The sequence below is a fragment of the Jaculus jaculus genome, chromosome 7 (assembly GCF_020740685.1).
Source record: "Jaculus jaculus isolate mJacJac1 chromosome 7, mJacJac1.mat.Y.cur, whole genome shotgun sequence".
In the NCBI taxonomy this organism is placed as follows: domain Eukaryota; kingdom Metazoa; phylum Chordata; class Mammalia; order Rodentia; family Dipodidae; genus Jaculus; species Jaculus jaculus.
The window spans coordinates 65,313,709-65,337,691 of NC_059108.1; the positions used below are offsets into that span (position 1 = coordinate 65,313,709).

Consider the following 23,983-nt stretch of genomic DNA (forward strand, 5'->3'; position numbering starts at 1 on the left):
ATGGTTTCCCCTACTTTTTCCACTAGCAGTTTCTAGAGAGTTTCAGCTCTGATAATTAAGGCCTTTGATCCATATGGACTTAATTCTTTTTTTAAAATTTTTTATTTCTTTTTATCTTTTCACAATTTTTATTAACGTTTTCCATGATTATAAAAGATATCCCATACCAACACCCTCCCTCCCCCACCCCGCACTTTCCCCTTTGAAATTCCATTCTCCATCAAATTACCTCTCCATCTCAATAATTCTACTTACATATATACAATACCAACCTATTAAGTACCCTCCTCCCTTCCTTTCTCTTCCCTTTATATCTCCTTTTTAACTTATTGGCCTCTGCTACTAAGTATTTTCCTTCTCACGCAGAAGCCCAATCATCTGTAGCTAGGATCCACATATGAGAGAGAACATGTGGCACTTGGCTTTCTGGGCCTGGGTTACCTCACTTAGTATAATCCTTTCCAGGTGCATCCATTTTTCTGCAAATTTCATAACTTCATTTTTCTTTAACACTGAGTAGAACTCCAGTGTATAAATGTGCCACATCTTCATTATCCAGTCATCAGTTGAGGGACATCTAGGCTGGTTCCATTTCACAGCTATTATAAATTGAGCAGCAATAAACATGGTTGAGGGCTGGAGAGATGGCTTAGCGGTTAAGCGCTTGCCTGTGAAGCCTAAGGACCCCGGTTCGAGGCTCGGTTCCCCAGGTCCCACGTTAGCCAGATGCACAAGGGGGCGCACGCGTCTGGAGTTCGTTTGCAGAGGCTGGAAGCCCTGGCGCGCCCATTCTCTCTCTCTCTCCCTCTATCTGTCTTTCTCTCTGTGTCTGTCGCTCTCAAATAAATAAATAAATAAATAAATAAATAAAGAACAAACACCAAGATCTTTGACAAAAAAAAAAAACACAAAACATGGTTGAGTACGTACTTCTAAGGAAATGAGATGAGTCCTTAGGATATATGCCTAGGAGTGCTATAGCTGGGTCATATGGTAGATCAATCTTCAGTTGTTTTAGGAACCTCAACACTGATTTCCACAATGGCTGGACCAGATTGCATTCCCACCAGCAGTGTAGAAGGGTTCTTCTTTTTCCACATCCCCGCCAACATTTATGGTCATTTGTTTTCATGATGGGATGATGGGAGCTAATCTGACAGGAGTAAGATGGAATCTCAATGTTGTTTTAATCTGCATTTCCCTGATGACTAGTGATGCAGAACATTTTTTTAGATGCTTCTATGCCATTTGTATTTCTTCCTTTGAGAATGCTCTATTTAGCTCCATAGCCTATTTTTCAATTGGCTTGTTTGATGCCTTATTATTTAACTTTTTGAGTTCTTTGTATATCCTAGATATTAATCCTCTATCACATATATAGCTGGCAAAGATTTTTTCACATTCTGTAGATGGCCTCTTTGCTTTTTTCACTGTATTCTTTTTTTTTTTTTTTTTTTTTTTTGGTTTTTCGAGGTAGGGTCTCACTCTGGTCCAGGCTGACCTGGAATTAACTCTGTCATCTCAGGGTGGCCTTGAACTCATGGAAATCCTCCTACCTCTGCCTCCCGAGTGCTGGGATTAAAGGCGTGCGCCACCACGCCCGGCTTTTCACTGTATTCTTTGCAGTGCAAAATCTTTGTAATTTCATGAGGTCCCAGTGATTAATCTGTGGTTTTATTGCCTGAGCAGTTGGAGTTGTATTCAGAAAGTCTTTGCCAAGACCAGTATGCTAAAGGGTTTCCCCTACTTCTTCCTCTAGCAGTTTTAGAGTTTCAGGTCTGATGTTAAGGTCTTTAATCCATTTGAACTTAATTCTTGTGCATGGAGAGAGAGAAGAATCTATTTTCATCCTTCTGCCGATACATATCCAGTTTTCCCAACACCATTTGCTGAAGAGGCTGTCTTTTCTCCAATGAGTATTTTGGGCATTTTTATAAAATATCAGGTGGCTATAGCTGCCTGGACTTACATCTGGGTCCTCTATTCTCTTCTGTTGATCTACATGTCTGTTTTGTGCCAGTAACATGCTGTTTTTGTTGCTGTGGCTCTGTAGTATAGGTTAAAATCAGGTATGGTGATGCCACCAGCCTTATTTTTGTTGCTCAGTATTATTTTAGATATTTGGATTGGAAGAATCAATATCGTGAAAATGGCAATCTTACCAAAAGCAATCTACACATTTAATGCAATCCCTATCAAAATTCCAAAGGCATTCTTCATGGAAATAGAAAAAACAGTCCAAAAATTCATTTGGAATCAAAAAATAATAATACTGAGCAACAAAAATAAGGATGGACTTAATTCTTGTGTATGGAGAGAGATAAGGATCTATTTTCATCCTCCTACAGATACATATCCAGTTTTCCAAGCACCATTTGCTGAAGAGGCTGTCTAGTGAGTGTTAAGTTCTTATTGTAGAGATCCTTCATTTCAGCTTTTTCCAATTTATCTTATTTTTTGAAGCAATTGTTAATGGGAGTGATTCTCTAATTTCATCCTCTGTGTGTTTATTGTTCTTATATAAGTAGGATACTGATTTCTGTGTATTTATTTTGTATTCTGCTACATGGCTGTAGGTGTTTATCAGCTCTAACAGTTTGCTGGTAGAGGCTTTAGGGTCCTTTATGTATAGAATCATGTCATCTGCTAATGATAACTTGGTTTTTTCCTTTGCAATTTGTATCCCTTTTATGTGTACCTCTTGCCTTATTGCTATGGCTGAGACTTACAGTACTATATTAAATAAAAGTACGTCAGTGGACCCTCTTGTCTTACTCCTAATTTTAGTGGAAAAGCTTCATTCAGTATTATGTTGTCTGTAGGTTTGTTATAATAGTCTTTATTATGTTGAAATATGTTCCTTCTATTCCAAGTCTGTGTTGGACTTTTATCATGAAGGGATGTTGGATTTTGTCAAATGCCTTTCTGCATCTAATGAGATGATCATGTGATTTTTGTCCTTCAGTGCATTTATATAACGTATTGCACTTATCTATTTTTTATGTTGAACCATCCCTCCATCTCTGGAATAAAGCCTACTTGTTGATCTTTCTTATATAATCTTGTATTCTGCTTGCCAATATTTTGTTGAGAAATTTTGTATCTATGTTCATGAGGGAGATTTGTTTGTAATTTTCTTTGTTGGTTCTACCTTGGTCTGGTTTTTGGTATGATGATGATGATGATGCTGGCTTTGTAGAAGGAGTTTAGTAGGATTCCTTTTTTCCTGTTTTATGGAAAAGTTTAAGAAGCATTGGTGTTAGTTCTTCCATGAAGGCCTGGTAAAATTCACCAGTGAATCCATGTGGGTCTGGACTTTTTTTAGTTGGGAGATTTTGGTAACTGCTTGGATCTCCATACTTGTTATATGTCTTTTTAAGTGGTTACTCTCATCATGATTTAATTTAGGTAGGCCATATAAATGAAGGAAATCATCCATTTCTTTCCGATTTTTAAACTTGGTGGAGTATATTTCTTATAGTAAGTCCCTATGATTTTTTTAATTTCTCTGGTATCTGTTGTGATGATGCCTTGTTCTTCTCTCTCTTGGTTACATTTGCTAAAGGTCTATAAATCTTGTTTATCCTTTCAAAGAACCAACTCTTTGTTGATTCTTTGGAATTTTTTTTTGTTTCTACTTCATTAATTTCTGCCCTAATTATCATTTCTTCCTGTCCACTGAATTTTGGCTTGTCTTGTTCTTTTTCTAAGGCTTTAAGGTGAAGCATTAAGTTGTTTATTTGCAACCTTTCTAATTTCTTAATATAGGCACTTAAAGCTATAAATTTCCCTCGTAGGACTGCCTTCATTGATTTGTACTTTGATCCCATTGTAATCAGATAGAGTGCAAGGAATTATTTCTTTTTTCCTGTATTTGTTAAGATTTGCTTTGTGTCCTAATATATGGTCTATTTTAGAGAATGTTCCATGTGTTACTTAAAAGAATGTGTTTTCTGTAGCATTTGTATAAAATGTCCTGTATATATCTGTTAGGTCCATTTGTTCTTTGACCTCATTTAATCCAGAAGTATCTGTATTTACTTTTTACCTGGATGACCTGTCAGTTGTTGAGAGTGGGGTGTTGAAGTCACCTGCTACAACTGTGTTTGGTGTTATCTTTGACCTTAGTTCTAATAGCTTTTGTTTGAGGAAGTTGGGAACCCCCATGTTAGGTGCATATATGTTTAGGATTGTAATGTCCTCCTGTTGGAGTGTGCCCTTAATCAATATGAAGTGACCTTCCTTATCTTTCCTAACTTATGTTGGACTGAAGTGTACCTTGTCAGATATTAGGATAGCAACACCTGCTTGTTTTTTAGGCCCAATTTCTTGAAATGTCTTTTTTCAGTATTTCACCCTAAGATAGTGTCCGTCCTTTGTAGAAAGGTAAGTTTCTTGGAGGCAGCAAATTGAAGGATCCTGCTTTTTTACCCAGTCTGCAAACCTATGTCTTTTGGTTAGGTAATTGAGGCTGTTGATATTAAGAGATATTATTGAAAGGTGTGTTTTTATTTTTGCCACTTTTTTCTTGTTTTGTAATTCTTCCAGTTTTACCTTTGTTCTCTTGTATTAACCAGTATGTGTGTATGTTTTGTTTTTTCCAGATTCCTTATATGTGTGCTTTTCTTTCTCTTCAGCATGGAGGATTCTTTCAGGTTTTTTTTCTGTAGAGATGGTTTTGTCTTCAAATATTCCTTTAGCCTGCTTTTGTTGTGGTATGTCCTTGTTTCTTCATCTATTTGAATGGATAGCTTTGCTTCCTGTATCTGCATTGGCATCTCTTTCCCAATTTGGGGGCAGTTTTCTTCCGTGATTTTGTTAAAAACGCCTACTATGCCTTTGGAGTGAAATTCTTCCCCTTCAGTATACTCTAAATTCTTATGTTTGAATTCTTCGTGTCCTGAATATTTTGAAATTCCCATTCATACTTTCTTATTAGTTTATCCTTCTCTTTGTTGTACTATATTAGATCTGCCACCTGGTCTTCTAGTTTAGATATTTTGTCCTCTCCTTTATCCATCCTACTGGTGAGATTTGCTACAGAGGGTTTTGTGTTTGTTTTTTTTTTTTTTAATTTTATTTACTTATTTGCAAGCAAAGAGAAGAGAGACAGGAAGAGAATGGGCATGCCAGGGCCTCTAGCTACTGTAGATGAACTCAGATGCATGTGTCACTTGTGCATTTGGCTAACATATAAACTGGGGAATTAACCCTGGGTCCTTTGGCTTCGCAGACAAACTCCTTAACCACTAAGCCATCTCTCCAGCCCCCCAGAATTTTTTTTTTAAATTTGACTGTGTTTTTCATTGCTAGTCTGACTGGTTTTTTCTTTATTATTTCTATTTCCTTATTTATGTCTTGTATTGACCTCCTTATTTCATGAAATTGGTTTCCTGTGTTTTCTTTGATTTCTTCTTGAATTCCTTTGAACATATTTATAACCATTCTTTTGAAATCTTTCTCAGGCATTTCCTCTAAATCAGTCTTACTGGAGGTCATTTCTGATGCCCTAATATTTTTTGGTGAATTTATATTGTCTTTTTGTGTTTCTTGAATTATAATGTAGTTATTTTTGCCTCTTGGATTGATTTAATGCTTGGATTTTCTAATTATCTTCAGTATTTTCAGATGTATAAATCCATCTTCTGTCATATATCTTCAGGGTAGGAACTTAAGGTGCTTAGGTGTGGCTCTTAAGACTCTCAGAATAACCACAAAAGTGATCCTAGGTGTTGGGTTTGCCTGCTGTGAGAGTATTCACGTAGGCTGAGTGGAACAAAATATAGGCAAATTCTTATATTTAACTAAACAATTTACACATTCAATGAAAAACCGCACATAGTATTTATGCAAGAGTAGGTAATATGACGACCAGATCCTCTAACAAAGTCATAGTCCCCAAGGATGTGTGTTGCCCCACACCCTTAATCCTGTCAAGTGGGTTGCTGAGATTTCTGGTCTGTAGAGGGTTCCAAGTCAGCTTGTGACCATGTGAGACCCTTCCCTAATGAACAACAGAAGAGGAAATAAAGTCACTGTAAATCAGGAAGCACCAAATGACAAGCCTAAAATAGAGCTTATTGAATAAATCTTTTTTAAAAAAAAATTTACTAATTTATTTGATAGAGAATGAGAATGGGTGTGCCAGGGTCTATAGCACTGCCAACGAACTCCAGATGCATGTGCCAAGATGTGTACCTTGCTAATGTGGGACCTCAAGATTTGAACTTGGGTCCTTGGGCTTCGTAGGCAAGTGCCTTGGCCACTACGCCATCTTTCCAGCCCAAAGTACAGCTTTTTTAAGAATGGCGGCTGGGGGCTGGAGAGATGGCTTAGCGGTTAAGCACTTGCCTGTGAAGCCTAAGGAACCCGGTTTGAGGCTCAATTCCCCAGGACCCACGTTAGCCAGATGCACAAGGGGGCGCACGCATCTGGAATTTGTCTGCAGTGGCTGGAAGCCCTGGCGTGCCCATTCTCTCTCTCTCTCTGCCTTGTTCTGTCTATCACTCGCAAATAAATAAATAAAAATAACCCCCCCAAAAAAATTAAAAAAAAAAAAAACAATGGCACACGCCTTTGATCCCAGCGCTTGGGAGACAGAGGTCGGAGGATCACTGTGAGTTTGGAGCCACCCTGAGACTACATAGTGAATTCCAGGTCAGCCTGAGCTAGAGTGACAACCTACCTCGAAACCCCCTCCCCCCCAAAAAAAGGTAAATCTGACCATCCATCAGATTTAATATATAATTTTTCCAGACATGGAAGGTGCAGTTAGGACTTCCGATTCAAGCCTATATACCAGGCTTATTTGGTGGGTACTGAACTGGTGTAATCCCAGTTACCTTTTGGGATGGTTTTGGTCTCAGTTATGCTACGCTCCTGCCTGGGTCCCTCTTTGCTGTTCTGTGGGCTCAGTTAGGCTGGCTGGGTGGTTGTATCACTGCTCTGATCACCTGTACTTGGTGTTGTGTAGGTGAGCTCCCTTCCCCAGGTCTATGGCGCTTTCCCTAGTTGTGGGGGAGGAAAAGCTGTGGATGGTGCTAAAGTTTTCCTTCTGGTCCTTGCAATCCTCTTCCTCCTTAGCTGCTCAGTAGGTCCCTGCCATCCTTCCTTCACATGTCTTAAGTTTGCAAGGAGGATGCCGGTTTGAGTGGAGAACCTCCTTACCTGGCTCTTCTTGTGGCTCAGGCCGAGCCTTGGCTGTGGCTACACAGACCTGGTGGTGCTGCTGCTGGAGCCGCTTCTGCCTGCTTTCTGTGATCTCTAGTTCTCTCCTACATCTCTACTGCAGTTGGTAATTTTTGTACACCTCACTTAGTAGAAGAGTGTATTTTGCTGGGTTTTATTTGGCTTTTTCATCCCTAGGCTGCTTTGGCATGGTTCCTACACCACCATCTTACCAGAAGTCCTGTTCTTAGTAACTCTTGATAATCTAGTTTATTTACAAGATAGTAATAGAGGATGATTTCCCATAACTTCTCTGAGTCATCATTTTCTGGCCATATCAGTAAAAATCCAGAAAAATACCTATTTTTGTGTTTAATTACACTCTGTTCTTAAAACTAATCTAGAATAGGCATCATCAGTAAGAACTATTGGGCACAGACAAGAATCCAAGCCACATAGTTGGTTGGTGGTAGAATCAGCATTAGAATATTGGGGACTAGGATTGTCAAACCATAGTGCATTCACCATTACTTTGTTCTGCAAGAAAACTAAGCTTTCTGCCTGTGTGCACTATTGGCAGATGTGGCCAGCAGTGAGCAGCAGCAAACACCTAAAGATTCTGGACAGGATCAAGAAGAGGGGGAAACAGAGGATATGAATGTGGATATAGAAGAGGAGCTACTGAGAATAGCAGACACAGAGCAGCTGAGACCAGAGGAAGTCAATTCCAGAACCACAGCAGCCTCTGGTGAGTCCTGCTAATTTGTAACCAAACCTCTTTTAAGCTTTCTGACCTAGAGAAGTCATTTGCCATGAACTGTAGTCTAACCGGGTCTTTAGTATTTCATGTTCTAATCTAGATAAATAATTTGTCTACAATAATTTCACTTTATTTTATTTGAGACACAAAGAACTTTTACTATCCATATAAGTAAAATTAAGTTCCTAACAAAATCATTATCAGTCTTTAATTTTTTTTAATTAATTTTTTTTTTAGAGAGATTTGGCACACCAGGGCCTCAGCCACTGCAATGGAACTCCAGATGCTTGCACTATCTAGTAGGCATGTGCAACCTTATGCTTGCCTCACCTTTGTGTATCTCGCTTATGTGGGATCTAGAGAGTTGAACATGGGTCCTTAGACTTCACAGTTAAGCACCTTAACTGCTAAGCCATCTCTCTAGCCTTTTTTCTTGGAGAGAGACTGAGTCAGTTTTTTAAAAGTATATAGGACAAAACAGAATATAGCAGTTGTGATAAGAAGGTATGTTCTTAACATAAAAACAGTCTTTTCAACTATTTTAAAGTATATACATAAAGTGTAGAAAATTACTAAAAGAAATCAAGGAAAATGCATGTGAAAAGATAACTAGTTTTGCCAGCCATGGTGGTTGTATGCTTTTAATCCCAGCACTTGGGAGGCAGAGGTAGGAGGATTGCCATGAGTTTGAGGGCTGCCTGAGACTACATGGTGAACTCCAGATCAGCCTGAGCTAGCGCAAGACCCTACTTCAAAAATTAAAAACATTAGGGCTGGAGAGATGGATTAGTGGTTAAGTGCTTGCCTGTGAACCCTAAGGACCCCAGTTTGAGGCTCAACTTCCCAGTACCCACATAAGCTAGATGCACAAGGTGGCACATGCATCTGGAGTTCATTTGCAGTAGCTAGAGGCCCTGGTATGCCCATTCCCTCCCTCCCTCCCTCCCTCCCTCCCTCCCTCCCTCCCTCTCCCTCTCCCTCTCTCTCTCTCTCTCTCTCTCCCCCCTTCCCCCTCCCCCTTCTCTTTTGTCTGTTGTTCTCAAATAAGTAATAAGAAATAAAAATAAAGAAAAATTAAAGAAATTTAAAACAAATAAAAACACAACAAGTTTCTGTTTTATAGCTAACTACATTCTGTTTAATATTTTTGACACTTTTGACACAAGCTGGACTAAAATGCAAAATCCTCTTGCTTCTGCCTTCAAAGTGCTAGAATTATAATACTATACCCACTTAGCCAGTCAGTTTGCTGACCACACGTGCTTTTTAAAAACTGGACTGTGGCGGGGTGGGGGGTATTACCATGGGATATTTTTTATAATCATGGAAAATGTTAATAAAAATTGAGAAATAAATAAATAAAGTAAAAAAAAAACTGGACTGCTTTATCAGCAGTGGAGTAAATGCAACCTATAAAGAACCTATCAGACTGAAAAGCTTTTCATCTATCTCATTCCTGTCCTCTCTGGAGTGACACTGTCCGCTGCTCTGCCACTACATGACAAGAGAAGCAAAGCTCTGTGATTAGATTTGCCTGAATTTAAATCCAAGCTTTACTTCTTATTTCATGTGCTTCAGTTTCCTCATCTACGGGATAGAATGGTGGTTGTATTTTACTTGTTTCGTATGGTAAGGAGCCAACCCAGGACCTCACAGGTGCTAGGTAAATGCTCTTCAACTGAATTATTCCTGCAGCCCCTTATTTTCTATTTTTAGCAAAGCTCTACATATACATAATTTAAAGAATTAAGGTTTTACAAAGGTAAATTTGTCTTCTATTTCATACCTTTCTTAGAAACGCTACCTTTGATACCAGAGTTGACAGGAGTAGTATTAGTAAGGATTGGCAGAGATTGCCACAAAGACCAAGAACATAAAGAATCAACTTGGGATGGAGGGTACATGGAAATTGTTGAGTGAATAAGTTGAATTATTAGAAATGATAAGTAATATTGGAAGTCTCAGGGTTTGTTTTTTTTAAGTTAGTTTTTGGTTTTTCAATTTATTGATTGTTTACTGTATGAATATATTAGTCATATACCTATTGGGTTATATTCTTATGTTCCCTCTTCCCTGCCCCCATTCCACGGAGGAACCTCTTCAGTACAGTTACTGGTATTCACTGGGATCATGCATGCACTAGTCATTAGGGAGGACATTGCCTTGAAATACTCTTTCTATCCTGTGTCTCTTAAAATCTTTTCACCCCCTCTTCTACCATGTTTTCTGAGCCTTTAGTGTTGAGTTCTTTGCATGCTCTGATTTTCTGCTTTGATGAGTTTTGGGTCTCCTCAGTATCTACTCTCTCTCTCTAGAAGAGTTTTTCAGCCTGACAGTGAGAACAGCACTCATGTTTAATCTTTGACAGCTCCTGGAACCTGCCAGATGGAATAGATATGGCTTGTCTTCTGCTAGGTAGTTGGCTTTCTTTTCTTGTTATACTGATGGATCTTGGGTTCCCTTGTATTTGCCATCTGTAAAAAGCAGATTCTCCAACCAAGAGAGAGAGCAACATGGATTAAAGGGGATAGGAATAATCATTTAAAAAAAAGACTTTGATGAGCCGGATGTGGTGGTGGCACGCCTTTAATCCCAGCACTCGGGAGGCAGAGGTAGGAGGATCCCTGTGAGTTCAAGGCCACCCTGAGCTAGAGTGAGACCCTACCTCGAAAAACAAAACAAAACAAGAACCACAGTGGGAGCTCTACTCTTGAGTCTATGACCTTCCTATCATAGTGTTCTAACTTGCTCTTCAGTACTAGGTATGAATTCCTTCCCACTGAGTGGGCCTCAAACTTACTCAGAGAACAGATTATCCCCGTAACTTGTGTGCCACCATCTCACAGATGTGTATATCTTGGCAGCTGGTTGATTTTGAAGTTTCCAGGATCCTCTGTTTGTCCATTGTGTTCATGATCATTATGGCCCTATAGGTTGCATAATACTTTGCAACATTATGAGGGCTAGCCAGCAGCTGGCTTCCTTTTTAGTTCCAGTGTGTTCTCTCAATGTGTGATTTCCTGTTTTCACAGCTTGTGATGTCTTCAACAGTCACAGTGTTAGATCTGTTGGGTAACCAAGTGCTTTGGCTGTGGTCTGCATTGTTTTGGACCTCATGGGTCTTCTCTGACCAATACCTCACTGTGAGAGGAGGTAACCCAGTTCTGGCCCTGGGATTTATCAGCAAACCTCAGTGGTTTTAGGGTTATAATTTTTTTGTCTCCTTCAGGGTATTTTTTGTCCAGATAAATCCACTCCCCCCCCCCATCAAGAGTTATATCTTTTAATTAGCTAATCAGGAGGAGTGTTTCTGTGATACCAATTTTTGCTGTCTATAGTTTTGTAAATTTCCCCCCTCCCACCCTTGTTTACCCCAGTTCCTCCCAAGACCCTCCCACCTCCTATATTTTGTCTTTAGTTGCCTGTCAAGTATTCCCTCTTCTCATCCCTCCTTGTTTCCGCTCCTAGCCCCATTCTACTTTTTTGCCAATACTACTGATGCTTACTATAACTAGAAAGAAATCAAGCTGTTCCATGTTAGAAACCCAATGAGAGGGAACATGTGGCATTTGTCTTTGTGGAAGACTGTTTTCATATTAAATTCTATGATAAATGAAATCATGTTCTTATAAAAAAAATAGGCTTGGATGACATGGAGACTCAAACTATTGAAACAGAAGACCAAGATCCCAGAACAGACAGATCCAATAAGAAAGCAGAGAATGAGAAACCTGAGAGAAGCCGAGATTCAACTATTCATACACTTCATCAGTTCCTCGTGGATAAAATTTTCCAAGTACTAAATTCTCACAAATTGCTATGTTGATTATTGACTAAGTTGGATTTAAATCTTTGCCTTTAGAGCTGTTATGGAATGGCTGGTTGTTTGGGATGTCATGTCTATATAAAAATTTTTAGGAAATTCTTGGTATAACAGATGATATTTAAGCAAATAGCACATCCAATTAATCCCAGGGTTATGCCCAGATTTGTCCATTGTAGTAGAACTGATCCTTGCCTTTGGCTTTTACACACCTTGATAGTGTAAGGATCTTACAATATAATTAACAATTTATTATGTTTAAATAATATCTTTGGCTTAATGCCTGAATTTAGGATATTGAATCTCTCCTAATTGTTAGACTTAATGAAGGTATTGATTTTATCAAAGCTTGTTTTCATTATTGGTGGACATAAAAGAGTACTTGCTGTTGCTTGGCTGGGGTGCATCTGTAAGTGAAGAAAGTTTCAAACAGGAAACAGGAGAATGGTCTGGCATCATCTTATTCTTGAACTATTAATTTGTTTAAATTTTGAGTTCAGTCATGTTAACTATACACCAGGGTTTCACTGTAGCAAGGCAGCCCATGATAATAAGTTGTTGATTCCAATCTGAGCTACTACTTACTTATCAGTGGTTTTCCTTCTTAGCCCTTTTTAAAAGATGCCAATGAACTAAGACAGGAGATGGAGAGACAGCTGGAGACATGGCAGTCCTATGAATCTGCAAATGCAGAAGTGAGTTATTTCATTTGTTTGACTTTTCTAAAAAAATTGACATTTTTCTTTTTTTCTTTCTTTTTTTTTTTTTTTTTCTTCGAGGTAGGGTCTCACTCTAGCCCAAGCTGACCTGGAATTCACTATGGAGTCTCAGGGTGGCCTCAAACTCATGGCAGTCCTCCTACCTCTGCCTCCCGAGTACTGGGATTAAAGGCGTGCGCCACCACACCCAGCCTTTCTTTGGCTTTTTGAGATAGGGTTTCTCTCTAGCCTGGGCTGACCTGGAACTCAATATATAGTCTCAGGTAATTCACCGCAACTCATGATGATCCTCCTACCTCTGCCTCCTGAATGCTGGGATCAAAGGCATATGCCACCATGCCCGGCTTAGTTTTCTTTTGCTAAGTTCCTTCCTTTGTAAAGGAGATAAGACATTTGGAAAATATAACTGTAGTCTTAAAGCCTGAGTCTGTCCATTGATTTCTGCCTGTTTTGACATTAAATTCATAGTCTAATTAAACTAGGAACTGATGATGTGTTTAGTTTCTTTAACTCTGTTGCTGACCTTGTAATGAATGTAATAGTTTCAACTTTAGTTGAAAGCTAGGTGCTATGCCTTTCTCAGTTAGGGCCACCAGATCATTGCTGGCTGTATGTATAGTCTTATCAGATAATTCATTTTTAATGGTTTTGTTTCTTAAGTTTACAATTATATGTGCATATGTACATATATCTTTTATATTTATCATCATTTTACCAGGTATATATTGAGTGCATTGAGTCCATGAACTATGCATACTTTTGAGGGGGGTGGTTTACTTGTCCCTTTCACATTTGAAATATGAGAACTCAGGAATGAGTGGCTGGATATGCTGTACCATAATTATTCATTTGCACTTGCCTCTCCAAATTGAGTATATAGGTTATATTCTGTAGCTAATGTGAAGATATCATTAATTTGGTCAGGAATTCTAACAATTTAAGTGCTCTATTTCATTCATTCTTTTTTGGTTTTAGTAGAAGGGAAACTAAAGTTCACTGAATTGCTGAGAGAAGCTTTAAAGTGCATTTGTTTATTTTATTTATTTATTTGTTTATTCTATTTGTTCATTTGTTTATGCAAGTTGCTTTCTGCTTAAACATTCTGAAGGTGATTTCTGCTTTGTTGTGCCAGGAGGAGCAGGCTGCAGCTGAGATGTGGCAGAGTTACATAGTCTTAACTGAGCCTCTATCACAGCAGTTGTGTGAGCAGCTTCGTCTTATATTAGAGCCTGCCCAAGCAGCCAAGCTGAAGTAAGTCTTCCCCACTTACAGCTGTCACTTTCTTATTATCAGAACAAAATGTCTGATAGCATATGGAAGGAAAGGTTTTTTTTTTCTCCTGGATTACAATTTCCAGAGGAAGATTAATCATGTGTGTATGGGGGAGGGGGCAAGAGTAAGCTTACTGAGTGCAGCAAGGAGGCTGGGCTATAATACCCAAGGCCTGCCCCCAGAGGCATACCTCCAGAAAGGTTCCACCATCTAGACATTAAATAGGAAGCTCAGTCACAAACACATGAGACTGTGGTGGACATTTTATATTCAAACCACCAAAAACCAAATGACAGTTGACTCAATACACTCAATATACATATGGTGAAATGATGATAAATATAAAAGATAAGCACATATAACTGTAAATTTAGGAAACAAAAAATCATTAAAAATGAATTATCTGATAAAACTTGACATACAGCCAGCAATGATCTGGTGGCTCTGAGAAAGACATAGCACCTAGCTTTCAACTACTATGAAAACTATTACATTCATTACAAGGTCAGCAACAGAGTTAAAGTTAAAGAAACTAAATACACCAGTACCTAGTTTAATTAGAACAAATAAAGATGTATGTTATAAAAAAAAAGATGTATGTTAAATAGACCATATAAGATATATGTTACCAGTTGTGTTAATTTCCACACAGACCATTTATACTGCTGGCTTCTAGGTTGCCACTTCTGCTATCTGTGTATCAGCATGGTGCTCCTTACTCCTTGTTATCTCTCCCACACAGTATAGTTAGTGTGTGTATGCACTTCTGTAATATTTGGTATGACTCTATTTTCTCTTCATTACCAGATACTGAGCCTTGATACTATTCACCTTGCTATCTCTTGTGCTACTGAACTAGATCTTTTTTAAAAAATGTGGTCAAAGACATGGTTTATAACAGGAAGGGGAAAGCACAATAACTTGTATTTAATGCAGATTTTTTTTCCTGATTGTTTAAAATGTGTCTTTTCTGGAAAGACCTAGTTATTAGAGTCACATATATGACCAGTGCTTCTGACTATTGTTTGAGAAGATACCTAACCCTTAGTCCTCAGTCAACAGTAACACCTCACCGAGCCAGATTACTGGTTACTCAGCACTTACAGTTTAAAAAATTAAGGTATAATCTTTGCTTCTGTTGGGCAAATGTAATAGAGGAGACTATCGAACGGGGAAGCGTCTGAACATGCGGAAGGTCATTCCATACATTGCCAGTCAGTTTCGGAAAGACAAGATTTGGCTCCGGAGGACCAAGCCCAGTAAACGCCAGTATCAGATTTGCTTGGCTATTGATGACTCTTCTAGCATGGTAGACAATCACACCAAGCAGGTAAGGAAGAGAATGTATAGTCCCTTGATGAAGAATTAAAACCAAATCATGGTCTTTAGATCATCCAAAGGTAGGAAAGAATGTGCTAACTATTAGAACTTAAAAGTGCAATTGCATGGTATCTCAAGTGTTTTGGTCCCTTATTGTGAATCTTTTTAATTCAAGGAACGGTTTCACTCTAGCCCAGGGTGGCCTTGAACTCAAGGTAGTCGTCCAGCCTCTGCTTCCCAAGTGCTGGGATTAAAGGCATATGCCACCACGCTTGGCTGTGAATCCGTATTTATTTATTTATTTTGGTTTTTTGAAGTAGGGTTTTGCTCTAGCCCAGGCTGACCTGGAATTCACTTGAAGTCTCAGGGTGGCCTCAAACTCACGGTGATCCTCCTACCTCTGCCTCCCTAGTACTGGGATTAAAGGTGTGCACCACCACGTCCAGCTCCTTTTTAAATTTCAATTATTTATTTATCTATTTATTTGAGAGAAAGAGGGAGAGGGAGGGAATGAATGGGCACACCAGGGCCTTCAGCTGCTGCAATTGAACTCCAGACTCATGCACTGCCTTGTGCATCTGGCTTACATGAGTCCTAGGGTATCAAACCTGGGTCTCTTGGCATTGCAGGCAAGTGCTTTAACCACTAAGCCATCTCTCTAGCCTCATTGTCAATCTGCTAATTGTTTTCTTTGTATTCTGTTGCCTAGTGGTAGAATAAGTAAATCTTACAGTGTTTATTTTTCCACAAAAAATAATATACTATTAAACTTCTTTTGGTTTTGGGGGGTAGGGTCTCACCCTAGCCCTGTAATTCACTATGTAATCTCAGGCTGAACTCGAATTCACAGAGGTCCTCCTATCTATACCTCCCTGGTGCTGGGATTAAAGGTGTGTACCACCATGCCTGGCACTTATTAAACTATTTTTAAGACTTTGTGGGGGGAGGGGAGTGGTTCAAGATAGGTCACTTTGTAGTCCCAAGCTGGCCTCAAACTCACAGCAGTTCTCCTACCTCTTGTCTCCTGTGTGCCACCACAGCCTGCTCTTTTTATGTTTTACTTTCAAAGGGAGAGATAGAGAATGGGTACACCAGGGCCTCTATTCCCCGCAAGAAAAAGAGGGGGTTGGAGGGATGCTTAACGGTTAAGGTGCTTGCCTTCAAATCCAAAGGACCCAGGTTTTATTCCCCAGGACCCACGTAAGTCAGATGCACAAGGTGGCACATGTGTCTAGAGTTTATTTCCAGTGGCTAGAGACCCTAGCACACCCATTCTCCCCCTCAACCTCCTCTCTCTCTCTCTCTCTCTCTCTCTCTCTCTCTCTCTCTGCCTCTTTTTTCTCTGTCAAGTAATATTTTTTTAAACCATCTTGCTGGGCATGGTGGTGCATGCCTTTAATTCTTGCACTTGGGAGGCAGAGTTAGAATTGCCATGAGTTCGAGGACACCTTGAGACTACATAGTGAATTCCAGGTCAGCCAGGGCTAGAGTGAGACCCTACCTGGGGGGGGGACCCACCTCCCTTAACTTTGGGCACTTGTCAGTTTTATTCTCTGAAAAATGAGGGTTATAAGGGTTGGAGGGATGACTTAGCAGTTAAGGAGCTTGCAAAGCCAAAGGAACCAGGTTCGATTCCCCAGGACCCACATTAGACAGATGCAGAAGGGGCACACATGTCTGGAGTTCATTTGCATTGGCTGGAAGCCCTAGTGCATTCATTCTGTCCCCTCCCCTTTCTCTGTCAAATAAGTAAATAAATAAAATATTTTTTAAATAAGGGTTATAACAACATCTACCTTAAGAGTTAGGAACATGAAATGAAATATGAAGAACACTGATATTGTTGCAGTTTATGAAGGTGGCAATAACATTTTCTGTTTTAGTATTCTTGTCTGACTTTAGCACATAAGAATTTAAATTTTGTTGCCCAGGCCTGAGGCAATAGGAATGCTTTCCTTGCTTCCATGAAGACCCAAGTTCAATTCCCAGTGCCCATGCAAAGTGCCAAGCATAGTGGCACATACCTGCATACATGAATATGCATAAAACTTTTGGTACCCATAAAAGATTGTATGTAGCTCCCTTGGGAAATAAAAATAAATTACATTTATGGAACATACTTCTCTAAATCAACTTTGTCACGTGATCCTTAAAGCAGTCCATTCCTATCAGTGTAGTAGATTTGGGTTTTACAATCAGAATCTTTGATATTAAGGGGGCCACTGGGTCACTTACAAATAACTAAAGTAATATTGTTCATCTGTGTGCTATACAAAAAATAGCTTTTTCCATGGGAATCTTGCTATTAAAAGATGGGTGAAAAGAACTGGTTTTGAGGATTTCTGATTCTTTAACATTTGTCACTTTCTTTTTCCTAGCTTGCATTTGAGTCATTGGCTGTGATTGGGAATGCTTTAACCCTCCTGGAAGTAGGTCAGATTGCAGTGTGCAGGTGATGTTGCCTTTTAATCTCAATGAGAAAATCCTCTTCACAACTTTGTTGTTTAAATCACATAGCAAACATAACTTAATGCCGTATCTGACTTTTCCCTCCATAGTTTTGGGGAGTCAGTAAAGCTGTTACACCCATTCCATGAGCAGTTCAGTGACTACTCTGGGTCCCAGATTCTGCAGCTCTGCAAATTCCAACAAAAGAAAACCAAGATTGCTCAGGTATGCTAACAAAGTTGAGAACTTTTGCACATTTTTGAAAATTTATTTAGACAATTTTATACAAGTATATAGTTTGGTCATATTCATTTCCAGAAAGTGGTGTTTTCAAATTCTTTTACCATTCCTTTCTATGTTTTTTTAAAATTGTTGCTTTCCCATACATTGGCATATACAAATACACACACATAGATTAACCCAACTGCAGACTAACACAAAATTAAGCTGTCTCTCCTTGAAGCTGCAAGCATTACTGTTTACCCTCTTTCTTATGCAATGAGCAGTGATAAACTCTCTCTCTCCTGTAACTCCAGCCATGCCCTAGATAGATACAACCTCTCTCTATACTCCCAGTGATAAGATGTGGTCATGTGTTTTGGTCACTTTTTTAAAAAATATTTTTTTCACTAATTATGAACTTAAATGCATGGATAAATTGTCACATTCCCCTCATGTTATCCTCTTATAGCCCCTCCCCTCTGCCATCTGCCATTCTGGCCCTCCTCAGTGGAGCTATTGGTATTCACTGTGGGGTGATGAATGTATCCATCATTTTGCTGAGGGGAGGGACAATGCCTTAAGATAGTCATTCCTACTCTGTGGCTCTCACAGTCTTTCTGTCCCCTCTTCTGAAGTATTCCTTGAGCCATGGTAGGGGACTAACATCTCCTTTAGTGTTGAGCTCCTTGCAACCTCTGGATTTTTGCTTTGATGAGTTTTGAGTGTTCTCAGTGTCTACTGCCATTTCCCTGGAGCAGATGTCAGGCTAGCAGTGAGAGCAGCACTCATATTTAAATTGCCACTTTCTCTGTGTTGTCTTCTGAGCCTGGCAAAGGTGGCTGTTCACTTACTAGGCTTCAGCTATCTTTTCTTGTCATATTGATGGATCTTAGTGCTCCCTGGTTTTCATTGCCATCTGTAAAAAAAAAAACCTGAAAACAAAACCAGATTTTCTAACCAAGAATGAGAGTAACATGGGTTAAAGGGGATAAGCATAGTTATTTAAGAGGCATTTTGATAGGTATAGCTATTCTTCTTGGCCAAAGACTAGTAGGAGCTTCTCTCTATGGCCATTGTATCCATAGGATTCTGTCTTGGTTCTCAATACCAGGTAGAAGTTCTCTTCCACTGACATGACCTCTTAATCAGAGAGCCTTTGATTAACCACATAGGCTGTGCGCCACTATTGCACAAGTATACATCTTGTCCAGCTGGTTGATTTCATAGTTTGCAGGATCCCCTGCTTGTTCAGACCTTAGTGACCATTGTGCCCCCAGCAGCTGACATAGTACTTTGCAGCACTATGAAGGCTAGCCAGCAGGGAGCTGACTTTTTTCTTCTCAGTTCCAGTATGATCTCTCAATGTGTGATGCCCTATGTGTTCGACGTGTGATATCTTCAGCAGGGTCTTACCATTTAGCTCTAATGGGTAACCCAGTGCTTTGACAGTGTAGTCCAGTTTTGGGGAGGGACTTATGGGTCTCCCCGGCCAATAACTATGGCATGTAACCCAGTTCTGACACAGGGAATTACAAGCCAGTGTTCATGGTTTTAGGATTAGGCTTTCTTCACTGTGTCCTGGGCCCTTCTGCCCAGGCAATACCCCCTCCATCTTAGTAAGGGTTTTAGTTTGCTATCCAGAGGGAAGGTCTCTATGGTATTGATTCAGGATGCCATTAGTTTTGTGTATATTCCCCAAACCTTTCCTTCTCCCCTCCTCCCTAAGGCCTTTCCACCTTATTTTCTGTCCCTTGAGTTGCCTGTCAAGATTCCCCCCTTCTCCTTCCCTCCCTCCCCCTCCCTTCCCATTTGTCTGTCAATACTCCTGATGCATGCTCAAAACTCAAATTGTTCCAAATTACAGACTGCATATGAGGGAGAACATGGCAGCGTCTGTCTTTCATGCAGTTATTCTTAATCAGCATGTTAAAGAGGCATTAATTTTTAGAAACACCCACTCCCCAGTTTGCTATTGTAGCATTTATGACAGGTAAAATGAAACTGCAGCATAGTCCTAAACCTTGGTCTGTGAGCTACTAGTATAAAGGCTTTCCTAGTACCCTTTACCCCAAGGTGTGACTCCATTTCTCAGTTCTCCAAAGGTCATTGGATTTTTCTGGCTCTCCAAAGTCATCCGTCCCATTATTAACTGTTAACTTAGCATAAATTATCTTACGAGCACTTTCTCATGGCTACTTGTTATGTTATTTTGAGACAAAGCAGGTGTTTACAGGAAAAAGAAGTAAGTTGGCCAGCAGGGCATTATGACCTACAGCTGCAAGGACGAATTCCTTATGAGCTTGGGAGAAACAACCTGCACTGGTACTAGAAACATTCTTGCACATCCTGTCAGCACTGTTCAGGCAGGGCAGTGACCAGGCCTGGAACTCACCAATTAGGGTACATTAGGGAGTCCCAGGGGTCCTCCTTGTTCCTGACTCCCAAGTGCTGTGTGCCACCATACCCAGCATCTCAACTGGGTCCTAGAAATTGAACTCAGGTCCTCATGCATATAAGGAAAGCACTTTACCAAAGGAGCCCTCTCCTCAGCCCCATTGTCTGTCCTTTAAGAATGCCTGTACAGAGTGGTAAATGTAGTCTGTGTCAAGGACCATTCTTTTACTGTGAGTGGCTAGAGGAAGGAACAGCTTAGTTACTGTAGGTCCAAGGTGGTTATCTATAATCACTTCAGTCTACAATTATAGAAACAGATTAGTTTTCTAATTATCTGCATTTGATTTTGTTATAGTTTCTGGAATCCATCACCAAAATGTTTGCAGCTGCTCAACTACTTTCACAAAGCAGCAGTCCAGGTGAGCTGAATTCTTTCCTGTTAACAAAATGCTTTCTCTGTATCTTCCATCCTTGTTTCATCTCAGTGTATACATCATCATCTTTGAAAGCCATATGCTTTATAGAAAAAGATGATAAACGGATGGAGGGCCATTAGGCATTAATGAATTCTTTACTTATTATTCATTGAGAAATTTCTCTTGGTCATTTATGAGGCTTATAATTGACAGAAGTACTACTTTGTATAATTTCTTTAAAATATTATTATTTATTCATTTGCTTGTTGAGAGAGACAGGCAGAAAGAGAGAGAGAGAATGGGCAGGCCAGGGCCTCCAGTCAGTGCAAACGAACTGCAGTTATATGCCACCACCTTGTGCATCTGGCTTATGTGGGTACTGGAGAATTGAACCTAGGCCCTTACAAGTGCCTTAAATGCTAAGCTGTCTCTCCAGCCCTGTTTTAATTTTTTTTGGGGGGGGGGTCCAAGGTAGGGTCTCACTGTACACCGGCTGACCTGGAATTCACTATGTAGTCTCAGGGTGGCTTTGAACTCACAGTAATCCACCTGTTTCTGCCTCCTAAATGCTGGGATTAGAGGTGTTCACCACCATGCCTGGCTTTCTAATTTTTTAAATTAAGAAACACATTAAGTACAAGGATGATAGCTGAAATTTGGGACGACAACATTCCAAGCTTCTGATTTGGGCACTTTCTTCTGAATACTGTTTCTTATTTGTAGGCATAAACATGTATTTTAACTTTAACATTTGTTATTCTACAATTGGGATTGGTCTGAATTTGACCTTTCCTGAAGCACTAATGGAAAAATAGTGACAGGAGCTTAATATTAAGTCTTGTCTCTCCCGAGTAATAAATCTAATCATAGACCTCTTCATACCCAGAAATCATCAGTTTGAGAGATGTGTTTGTTTAAATAGTACAGAGAATAGGTGTCCTCGTCATGCTTAGGGTGGTTTGAATTTTTTTTAACAGGGATTTCTGTTCCTTTTCTTTCTCATGTATGGGTTCTACAGAAACTGCACAGCTCCTTCTCATAGTCTCTGATGGACGAGGTCTTTTCCTCGAGGGCAAAGAAAGAGTCCTGGCAGCAGTTCAGGCCATCCAGAATGCTAACATCTTTGTCATTTTTGTTGTGTTGGACAATCCCAATTCACGGGTAAGACACATTTTTCTGAAGATAAAGGGATACCCTTCTACATGTTTCACAGTGGTATTTCTGTCAATGCTGAGATTTTAGTGTTTACAGAATGGTAGCCACTGGTTTCTTAATCTTCACAATAGCCAAGTTACTTTACCGTGAACAACACAGAAGGTGATAGGTATTGAATAGGAGGGTGAATATTCACACAGGCTCCAGAAACCCTCCTGGTGTGTAACTTTTGCTGTATGCAATCAGCTTGGCAACCATCATAAATGGGAACTGACCCTGTTGAATAGAGACCATCCCTTTTCACATTATCTCAGCATCCCTCCTCAAAGCAGTGAGCATAAGCTAGCTTAGTAAATTTACGTCCACAGGGCACTTCTATCTGAAACAAAAACACTACTTGAAGGTCCCATTAACACCAAGGTATAATAAGGATACCAAGGTAAAGGTTTAGTGGGAATTTGTCCCATAGAGAATGGAGACACCTTTACAAGGAAAGCAGAGTTCAGAGTTCATTTACCTCTCTTCCTTTTTAAAAAAAAAACATTTATTTGTTTGAGAGACAGAGAGAACTCTAGAAGTATACTGAAGAAGAGATCTTGGGGCTAAAGAGATGGCTCAGTGGTTAAAGGTGCTTGTTGGCAAGGCCTGATGGCCTGGGTACAATTCCCCAGTACCCCCAAAAGCCAGATGCACAAGATGGCACATGCCTTTGGAGTTTGTTTGTGGTAACGGGAGGCCCTGGCGTGCCCATGCTCTCTTTATCTGCCTGTTTCTCTCTGTCTCAAAAAAAAAAAAAAAAAAAAAAAATTTTAAAAGAGAAATCTTACCTTAATGAGATTTATGAAAGTTATCTTAATGTAGAAATATAAGTTTTATATGTGGGATTAAGTAAACACAGGAGATTTAGAAATTGTCAACAAAAGAAATTACAGTCACGTTAGTCAAGGACCTGATTTCAGTTACTCTTTTATTTTAAAATAAATGTCTTTTGTTAACAGGATTCAATCTTGGATATTAAAGTACCAATATTTAAAGGACCCGGAGAGATGCCTGAAATCCGATCGTACATGGAAGAGTTCCCATTTCCATTCTACATCATTCTTCGAGATGTGAATGCACTTCCTGAGACTCTCAGTGATGCTCTCAGGCAGTGGTTCGAGTTGGTAACAGCGTCTGACCATCCATAAAGCAAAAAGCAGTCCAAAGAGATGGTCAACCAGTCAGCATCTTACCCTGGTGCTTCCCTTTGAACAGCTGTTTCTGAATTCACTGCTGTAAAGTGTGATATTTCTTTTATCTTAGATCTGATTTGGAAAAAACAAAAAGGTATCCAACAGCTATATTATTATATTATTATTGAAATGCACATTTGTAATTATAATATATCAGAGTTTAGACAAAGCTCTTGGAACTCCTTGCTGTGTCTGGGCAGAAGTCTCTCTTACAAACCTGGGGCAGCACTTCTATCTCATGACTTGGGGCAAACAGGAAGCTGCCACGCCTTTGGAAGCCTCACCATCTGCTTTGCACTGACAGGGACCCCTGGAATCTGTCTTAAGGAAATGCTGCCAAGAACATGGGACTGCATTGTGCCAGCCCTTTGGACAAAGTACCTAGCTGCCTTTTGGCCTTTGCTCTAAGCTATTCCTGAGCAAGCCCACAATGTAGGCCACAAACCTATCATGTAGCTGAAACAATTTTCTGGAGTCTCAGGTGAAGGGAACTACCCTCTGTCACAGACCAAGAAGCTTAGGGGGTGTGTGTTCTCATAAACCATCCTAACGTGGGAGCCCAAGTGCCATAGTCCTTTTTCTAATTTATTTCTTAAAGTGTTAGGTTTGTGTTATTTTGTTTTGTTTTTTCCCCTCAACTGTTAAAGAATCATTCCTCACACTGCTTTCATGTTGCATTGAGCTGGTCTCAGTCTGGAAAGGCATGATGTATTCACACAAACTAATAACTGCCCCCGCCACCCCCCGCCTTCAACGGTTTTTACCTGGTCAGAAAGCAGTGTTTGAATACTTGAAATGTTATGCTATGTTCTATTTAATGTTCTGTCAGAATATTCCTTGTAGGCAATATGCCATGACATAGTCATCAATCTGTGTGTTTTCAGGTTACACTGTGAAGTCTGCCACCTTTACATGGTGGTCATCAAAGGCAGATTGCTTATTGTTGAACCAAGTGTCCTAGAACAAGTACCTAAAGTTATAGCCTTATTTTTTATTCTGAAAAGCTATGCAGCTCATAGTCTGCAAACTATTAAAACAAATAATTGTTGAGGTAA

General features: G+C 39.7%; 1 protein-coding gene across 3 annotated transcripts in view; it reads left to right on the top strand.

The window, feature by feature from the left end:
- Mdn1 (midasin AAA ATPase 1) overlaps positions 1 to 23,983 on the top strand; it is a 229,453-nt gene extending 205,470 nt beyond the window's left edge. For all 3 annotated transcript variants that reach the window (XM_045154108.1, XM_045154109.1, XM_045154110.1), the window contains exons 93-102: positions 7,748 to 7,915; positions 11,569 to 11,723; positions 12,359 to 12,445; positions 13,602 to 13,720; positions 14,897 to 15,071; positions 17,440 to 17,513; positions 17,620 to 17,734; positions 20,481 to 20,544; positions 21,560 to 21,702; positions 22,695 to 23,983. In XM_045154108.1, coding sequence (XP_045010043.1) covers positions 7,748 to 7,915; positions 11,569 to 11,723; positions 12,359 to 12,445; positions 13,602 to 13,720; positions 14,897 to 15,071; positions 17,440 to 17,513; positions 17,620 to 17,734; positions 20,481 to 20,544; positions 21,560 to 21,702; positions 22,695 to 22,883 — 1,289 coding nt within the window. In that variant the 3' untranslated portion in view covers positions 22,884 to 23,983. The remainder of the gene's footprint in view (positions 1 to 7,747; positions 7,916 to 11,568; positions 11,724 to 12,358; positions 12,446 to 13,601; positions 13,721 to 14,896; positions 15,072 to 17,439; positions 17,514 to 17,619; positions 17,735 to 20,480; positions 20,545 to 21,559; positions 21,703 to 22,694) is intronic.